The sequence below is a fragment of the Pleuronectes platessa genome, chromosome 12 (assembly GCF_947347685.1).
Source record: "Pleuronectes platessa chromosome 12, fPlePla1.1, whole genome shotgun sequence".
NCBI classification, from domain to species: Eukaryota; Metazoa; Chordata; class Actinopteri; order Pleuronectiformes; family Pleuronectidae; genus Pleuronectes; species Pleuronectes platessa.
Genome location: NC_070637.1, coordinates 5,469,904 through 5,478,762, shown reverse-complemented (window position 1 = coordinate 5,478,762; position 8,859 = coordinate 5,469,904). Strand labels below are relative to the sequence as shown.

Genomic DNA, 8,859 nt, shown 5'->3' with positions numbered 1-8,859 from the left:
GAAAGGCTGTGAGGGCGGAGAGAGTCCAGACCTCTGCACAGGCTCCGGGCTGAGGAGAGGATGTAGCGCTCAGAGAGAGAAGAGGATCATAGAGAAGGGCCGCTGGTGCATGTTGTTTAAATGGGAAATCTGTTGGGCAGCTGGCGTTTCAAGGAGCCGAGCAACGTGGAGGAATGCGACTCGACGTGGGGGTCGGGCTCCGACAGCGACGAGCCGGCGGCGGAGGATGACAGCGGCAACTCCGACTCCGTCGGCCCGGGGGAGAGCGACCGGGCCGCCGCAGAGCCCGGAGACACGTCCCCGCAGGTACAGCGGTTTTTCCGTAGGATGCATGTGCTGCGTGGAGAGGCGAGGGGCCCGGTCACATGTGCCCCCGTCAGTCACAAAACTGACCAGGCCAGGACACAGAGAGGACAACCGATATCTGTCCTGGTAGTGGACAGCGGGCTTACATCCCAAAATACTTCAATTTACGTTTTAGGAGAAAATATGCACACATGCTTGGTCAACTCTCCTCGGTGGTTGAGATAGAATGACTGAAATAATCCTTCTGCCACTAAACTTTATCAATGTACAAGAAGCAGCTCGCCGTGAGAAGATTGAACAATGATTTTAATATTTGAGACGAATTTGTTAATTGCTGCTTTATTCTGGGTATTTCATCAAAGAGGTAAAACAAACAAAACAGTTTACACATGTATATAAACTAGCTGAGCTGCAAACATGGCATCATACACAATACAGTACATATACTGTGTACGTAATGTTGTTGGTTAATTATTAAAGGTACTATGTTTTATATATTTATAAACTACAATGTAGAAGATGGTACAGTGTCTGCCTGCTGGTTGATGGAGGAAATAAGACATTATGTTTATGCGTGACTCTAAATTCTGATCCCTGTGGCCTGAATGATGAGAAGAGTTGAGAGTTGAGTAGAGAAATCCACGCTGTGGAGCATATTAAAAACCAGCAGGGCTCTTCTATTTCTGTGGATCACTTTTTACTAAATTATTTCACACTGTTGAAATCAAAAGTATTACTTTTTTATTTGCCATGATTACAACCAGAAATTGCTTTTATAATGTAGTTCGTTTTAGCTCACAAAATAAAAGCCACAAACATGGCTGTAGAATGACTAAAATTAAGATACTTAATATACTATATGGCTTAAGGTAATTTGTGAATTTAATTAGTTTTACCATTTATTGTTATAGTCCACAGGCTGTCCACAGTATTTAGTTATATATAGGTAGATTAACCAGGATAAGGTCCAGTGTAACACACCTTTTTACCCGTGGACTTTAGCATGACCCAGATTTTATTCAAGAATCAACTGTAGCATCCTTTTGTACTAATTGCACAGCGGTGCTGATGTGAATCTTCTTCCTCTGCCAGAGAGAAATGGATGATGACAGACTTCAGTCAGTGCTTTCAATTCGGCTGAATGCCAGCTACACTGCATCTGTTCAAACACGCGTTGTTTGTATTTCAGAAAAGCATTGCACTATATCTCTCTACTTTCTTCTTTCTGTCCCTTTTCTTTCCCGTCCTATTTAGATTTCTTATCTTGTTCTGTTTTGCTTTCTTCTTCTCTCAGCTGACGAACTCCCCAGAGTCTCTTCCAAAGATGAAGAGGAGTTTCTATGCTGCCAGGGACCTCTACAAATACCGCCACAGCTACCCGGTACACACACACACACGTGCACGCACGCACCTCGCAGCACACATACACATGCAATGTTGACACCCCTTAAGATTTCATTTATCTTACTGTGCACTTTTGTTTAGAACTACAAAAGATCGAGGCAACCCAACGAGTACCGTAACCTGCGCTTCTACCTGAACAAGATCCCTCTAGTGCCTGATGGTGGGCTTTACACACTCTCTCTCTCTCTCTCTCTCTCTCTCTCTCTCTCTCTCTCTCTCTCTCTCTCTCTCTCTCTCTTTATGCATGAACACCTCCTGCCACTGTAGGGAGAAGACATGTTGACTTTGGGTTTAGTCTGGCTTGTTCGGCGAAAGGTCATGTTTGACGGGGAAACACTATCAAATTAGTGAACTGATCCAATGTTATAATGTTTGTCTCTCTCTCTTTCTATCTACCTCTCTATCTCTCAAACACACACACACACACACACATACAAACACACACACACACACACACACACACCCACACACACACACACACAATAAAATAGGCTTGGCGGCTGATTATCTCTGTCTCTTCTCAGGTATCTACATAGAGGAGATTCTGTCGAAGTGGAGAGGTGACTATGATAAACTGGAGCACAATCACACCTACATTCAGTGGTGAGACTTTCAGCTCTATTTTGATTTGCATATACATTTGATTGCAGCGTGATTGCATCAACTGATTTTGTTTATCACATTAAGTAAGGGAGATGTTAAAACCCCTTTTTTTTCGGTCTAGTTGTCAAGTAGAAGTCAGCAGAAATAAAGTGAGAATGTTAAACTGCCTGTACAATATGTGCACAGCCCAAGTTATCCCTCTGAGTTAATGAGTCCTAAGTACACTAATGACATATAAAAAATGTGCTACAACTTAAGTTATCAAACAAAAGTCAATCGTATTAAGTTTCTTTCTCAGCCTGGCCCTAGGTCCAGGTCTGCTGCTGCCTGTGTCTCCATAGACATTTTTCTACCAAGTGGACAAAGACAACCTGATGTAGTGGAATGATTTATTACATTGCATGAAAATGTCCCGAAAGTAGCTGCACTCGGTTTCAAAGTCTCACTTTCAACACAATAAGAGGCTGTAAGGGTAACAACCGATGTGTGGAACTAACTATCTCTGGTACAGTAAACATCGGCTTTTGTGGTTCCTGGTTGTTGGAATATGATACAAACTTTCCCGAAGCCAATAAATAGCCAGTCGGAGATGCTAACATTGCTGTGATCTTTGATAGCATCCTGTTGCGAAGCCTAAACAAACCTTTATATGCAGAGAGTCTTACTGCATGTATTATTGCAGCATATCTTGTCAGCGTGATTGCTAAACTATGATTGATGAATCTGTGTTCGTGTGAGGGTTGAATTATTAGTGTTAGCATCTTCACCTCATGATAGAAGGCAATAGCAACTGTTGGAAAAGGACACTTAACTGATCGTCTACATCATCATGTTGATAAAAACGTATTCCTTTTTTGTGTTGCAGGCTGTTTCCATTAAGAGAACAAGGGCTCAACTTCTACGCACATGAACTGACTCAGGACGAGATCAAAGTAAGACACACACACAGGAACACATAATAAACATATAGACATGCAGAGTCTACAGACTGTGTCAGTGTTGTTGTCTGTCCTGCCTGTCTGATTTGTTTTGCACTTCATCATTGCATAAGTGCTTTGCTTGGTTGAGTGACTGTAGCCTCCATTAGAAAAAAGCAGTTACCCAGCTCCCTCATAAGGGACATCCACACAAACTTCAATGCAAACCTCTGGGGATGCTCGTTGCAATTTAGCTGCTAATTGAGTGCAAATGTGTCTCTGAGCAAATTTAGATGCAATTTGGGTGAAACAAGACATTTATACAGATTTTATGCTCTCGCGTTCCACACAATTATCATCCCATCACTTAAATGCTCACCAGGCAAAAAGAAGGAACACTACCTGTCTGTTGGTTTCTGATGATCTGTGTTGACTCCTTTCAGGAATTCCAAAGCACTCGTGAAGCTAAGCGGAGGTTCCTGGCGGCCTATTCCCTGATGTTGGACTTCTATGGCGTCAAACTGCTGGATAAGAGCGGAAACGTCGCCCGGGCTCCCAAATGGCAGGAGCGTTTCCAGCACCTTAATGAGTGAGCATACACACACATCGACCCTTTGTGCAGCAGCTTCGGGGTGTGCAACTGCAGCCAGAATTTGTGCGAAGTAATCGCTCGGCTGGCGATCGCTGCTTTTGTGTTCCTCAGCGAGGCAATTGTTCTAAATCCCACGCAACTTAATTGCCCTTCCATCAGCAGCCAAATGTGAAACGGCATGGTGTGCGTCGGCAAACAGACGGTTAAATGGTCATTTGATGGGGGATTCCTGATGGTTTCCATTCCTTGAGAGAAGTCTTGCGTTGCCAAACAACCACCTGAGTGTTTTATGTTATGAGCTGCTCCTTGTTCAGTGGGTTTTTCTCCTTCAACCTAGCAAAGTCTCCGGCTATTACCGTAGCTCCTAAAGTCACAAACCTCCTCTACTTCTTAGCTTGTAATTCTAATTGTTTCCATTATCCAAACCACATGAAAAACAACAGATACCTCACACAATAAAACAGCTGCTCAATACAGTATTAATCCCTTGTCTGGCTTTTAATCATCTGGTGCACTGTGGTTTCTGGGCTTCAACTATCAGACAGAAGCTTTTCTAAAAAATTATTTGTGCATGGTCAAACACTGTTGACTGCAGCACAATGAGTTAGTGCAGCCTTTTGGTCCTTTTTCAAATTTCTTCCTAATTTCTTCAGGTTCATTTGAATATATTTCAGCAAAAAATTGTTTTTTAGAAATGTCTTAAACTGTCGTGTCATTTCTATTATAAATCTTAACAAACAGCTCAAATATGAAGACTCCGTTCACACCTGCCCTTCATTTGTGTCTCCAGTGTCCATATTGAGAACCGATTAAGATCTGATCGCTCTTGTCCTCTTCCTATAATGCTTCTCCTGTTCTGATCTTTAAAGGTCTCAGCACAACTACCTGCGGATCACTCGCATCCTGAAGTCCCTGGGTGAACTGGGCTATGAGGCCTTCAAGGCTCCACTGGTCCGCCTCTTCCTGGAGGAGTCGCTGTGCCACAACACCCTTCCAAACATGCAGCACAGCGTCCTGGAGTACTACGTCTACACAATCCGCCTCCCTGCCACCCGCAGGCGCCTGCTTCGCTACGCCCGCCAGCACTACAAGCCTGCCCATGCCTTCCTCTGGGGTCCGCCACCTAAAAGGCAAGGGGGAGGGGTTGGTACCGGAGGTAGCATGGGTGCTGGGAGTAGTGGAATCAGAGCACCAGCTCCAACACCCGAGCCACAGAGAAAAGAGGAGGACAGCACCTCCTCCACCTCTACAAGAAGCGGGATCATTGTGTCTTCCCATGATGCTGTGATGTGCCAGGACCTGGCTGCAGCAGGCCTGAAGAGCTACACAGGACTCGGGTCTAATATGGCCAGACTGGAGGGGGCGCTAATGTTGGCGGGAGCAAGAGGAGGGAGGAACGAGTATAATGAAGTTGTTCCTTAGTCTGGAAAAGCATTTGAATGCTATCAGGTTTTTAAAGCAGAAAAACTGCAGTTTTTAAAATCAACCAATTCAATACAAAGAACGTAGAACTTTATTAATAGCAGGTCCTGTAAGACTCTGAAAGCCAGGGTCAGGACAGTAATACACATTAGTAGTTACAACTAGGAATCTAATAAACATGTTGTTCTATTCAGTTTAAGGGCTACCATAAACTATGATATAACTTTATTGCAGATTATTCAGTTTAGCTGTACTAGGGATTATAATGTGGGGCAGGGGGCTTTGGGGAGGTGAAGATAAGCAATCTCACATTGGACCAAATCCCAAATCATCTGAGCCAGGAGAGATCCAAACGTGTAGTTCAAGGTGTTTCCTGATTGGGGCCCTGGACTAGGTACCAGTGAGAAAGAACATTGCCTTATTTATTGTTGTATTTCATAACTGTGGCAGGTGTGAATTGTGGATTCAACAGCATCACAGAACCAAAGGCACCTGCTGATTGGGATGTTGATGGTTCTGGGAAAACAGTCCTGCATACTCATCAGTGTAGCTGGAGTTCCACTGAGCCACAAGCTGGACTGAGCTCCCTTTGTGCAGGCACTGTAAAGTGAAAATTATAACGTGAAGACAGAGATTATTTCCCTTTTTTCTTTCTAATTCTGACATTTAAAAGTGACATTAGGGGCAGACAGGAGGAGGAGGACTGGCTGAAGAGGGCGGGGTGACCTAGACTTTCATAGCAATACCTGGAAACCATATTTATTGAGATTTACTTGAAATTCTTGTAATAATAATATCAACACAATATTTATCTTCTTTACAGTTTCACTGTCTACAACTTGAAGGGAGATGCTTCATCTGAAAATTGAACAGAACTATAAAAAGATTTGTTGTTGGTATGAAGAGTTAAGAGAAGAGTGGCTTTTTAGTGACGTCAAAAATATCCTCTCAACTGGGATTGGTATAGCACAATTCACGAGGGTCAAATGATGGCTCAGTTGTTCATTGGGTCTTCTTAGCAAAAGTGAATGCAGTCTAATACAACAGTCCTGAACGGATGTTCCAGCATTGTTGTAGCTGAAAATCTTTGCAAATATGGCCTGTGGTGCTGTTCAAGGTTACTGCATTATGTCTGGTGGTGTTTCCTTTTATTTTTTCCAGCCCTTTCAAATCCATGAGGGACGGCTCAAAAACAGAAACACCTCTCTGTGTAATGCAATAAAGTTCAATATCACCCTCAACCTGCAGCCTTCAAAATGAGCATATAGTTGAAAAGGCCTCTTTAACACACATTCACTTTTTTCTTGTTGTATTAGACTGAAATATAATCTAAATAAGTCAGGTGGATCCTATAAACTGGAAAACAAGTGTAGTTTCCTACATTTGGTCAAAGAAAATGAAGACATTGTTTGAAGAGGACGGGAGCAGTGTAGTTTCTGTTATACAATGTAGGTAACTATGACACAGGGAAGTGTCTGTGTTTCACCACTAGTCTCACTGCTCAAAGAACATCATGTTACACTTTAATAACTCTTTAATGACTGCTGTGCTTCACAGATTTGTTGCAGTATTATAATGACAGGCAATTTCAATATGATGTTAAACCTAAAATGCTTCAGGACCTTTTATTTCTCAGATGGCTTTGTGTCACGATAATAATCATAATTCAGCACAATTTGCTAGTCTCCTCTGTTTTGTATTAGGAACACAAACATGATTAGCCTATAGAATAACAGGGCATGCAATAAATCAGGTTGCATTTTATGAAGGCTTTGAACAAGCGTACACAAGAATAGACTGTAAATATTTCATTATTAATTAGGAAATATAGTGTCAAAGTAAAACTGGTATTCGATATTTCAAAATTAAAAGATAGCTGTACTGTGGTTTTATGGCTAACGTACTGACATTTTTAACATCCATGATAAGTGGGTGTGGTTTGTCACCTAAAAGTTTTCTACACGTAACTGAAGGGGGGATATTTACTGTGGGCTGTTGGTGAAGTTGATGTATCAGAGCAGGTGAAGTGTTGTGCGATGCACTCTTTTGACAATCTATGTCTTCCGGTAGAAAGCGTTGTAGATTTTTAATAATCGTTGATCTGCATACTGTATATATATATATATATATATATATATGATCTACGAATAGCCAGGAACCTGCTGCGCCATTAATACAAGTGATTTTTCTCATATTGTGTCATTTTGCAATAATTTGGCTGAAGGACTTTTAAAATCAGACATCCATATTATACATCAATAGTTTTTAACTAAACTAAACATACAGTGGTAGGTGGCAGTATAGATTATTGGATTATTTATTCAAATGTATCCGTTTAGATTACAAAAAAATACCCAACAAGAGACTCTGATGAGTGTACAGGAGCCTTAAAGTATGTAGAACTTTTTTTTCTATTTGAACTTTCTGCTGACGGATATCATGTCATCACCCCCATCATATCAGAAGTGGACAGCATCACTCTTCGCTGGTGTTTAGTGACTATTAAAGGATAATATGAGGGCACGGTCACTCCCATTCACTTCCGATGAGCGCAATCGAGAAGGGGAATAAAACATTTGCTGCTTGTAGTGAGGCTGATCGCAGTGTGGCTTTGATATTCGCTTCACATTTGTGTGACCGTGCCCTTACTCTGAAGTTCAACCAATGTCGTTGGATTCCAGTGAAACACTAGGCACCTGGGGTCCTGGTTGCAGGAGATAGATATCAGTGAAATCAAAAGCCATGTGTGGTGAAAGACAGTGATGGTGCATATGATCGGGACTTTAACGCTTCTTCCTGACTTTTTCAGCTGTTCTTCTTGTAGGTTCATGCCTTGTGTTTCAGGGCCTCTACAACGCTCCCTTAGCCAAGTGTATCTGTTATAATTGTAAAACAAAATAACTTTTCAGGTGAAGCGTGCAAATACATGGGCTCAAATATCTGAATTTTAGTATCCCGTATGTGTACATATATAGATGTATGAATGTGTGTGTCTGATATTCTTAAGTGCCTCTTTTGTATTTTTTACGTTTATCTGTATGTTGATGTCTTTCCCAGCTGATTTCCTGTACGTCTTGTTTTTTGTACAGCATTTTGATAATTATTACATTATTGTCTTCATTCTGGTCATATACAGTGCTGTATGAGTAGATTCATGTGCAGTCCGAGCAGGAATAGTTAACAATATATAATACTTGAGATTGTTTGTATCTGGCTTGTTAATAAAATGTGATGGTTCCATAGAAGACTGTACGCTATGTTTGCTGATCACACAATCTGACACAATCAACTCAAATAAAACAGCGGATGTGGACTAAGAATGAGTGGATAGAGTGTAAAGAAAGCCAACACTAGCACTGTGCATCACATTCAGTATTTCAGAAGATGAGCTTGTCAGGTGCGGGGCTTCTTTGAGACTAAGAATAATATCATTGGTCGACATAAACCTCAGCGTTTGGCTGAGCAGCGATCAGCGTTAAATAAGCTCAGAGCAGAGGATTAAACATGCAAAAGGATTCACAGTCAAATACTGAACATAGCTACGAGTATCTGACGTCAGAGGCTCTAATCGGACTGGAACTTATTAATATCCACATAGATGCATACAAACACGAT

General features: G+C 41.7%; 1 protein-coding gene across 1 annotated transcript; it reads left to right on the top strand.

Annotated features, from left to right (window-relative positions):
• ogfrl1 (opioid growth factor receptor-like 1) lies at positions 1-8,489 on the top strand. Its single transcript, XM_053436566.1, has 7 exons — positions 1-306; positions 1,601-1,687; positions 1,792-1,870; positions 2,235-2,313; positions 3,179-3,245; positions 3,674-3,819; positions 4,692-8,489. Exons 1-7 carry the CDS (start codon positions 121-123, stop codon positions 5,242-5,244), a joined length of 1,197 nt encoding a protein of 398 aa, XP_053292541.1. The 5' UTR covers positions 1-120; the 3' UTR covers positions 5,245-8,489.
• Positions 8,490-8,859: the final 370 nt, after the last annotated feature.

Bases quoted from the DNA above. Each gene is read 5' to 3' on its own strand.
- ogfrl1 (XM_053436566.1), top strand. From the start codon at position 121: ATGGGAAATCTGTTGGGCAGCTGGCGTTTCAAGGAGCCGAGCAACGTG. The intron at 1,871-2,234 runs GTGGGCTTTACA...GTCTCTTCTCAG, and splicing joins GATCCCTCTAGTGCCTGATG to GTATCTACATAGAGGAGATT. The intron at 3,246-3,673 runs GTAAGACACACA...GACTCCTTTCAG, and splicing joins TGACTCAGGACGAGATCAAA to GAATTCCAAAGCACTCGTGA.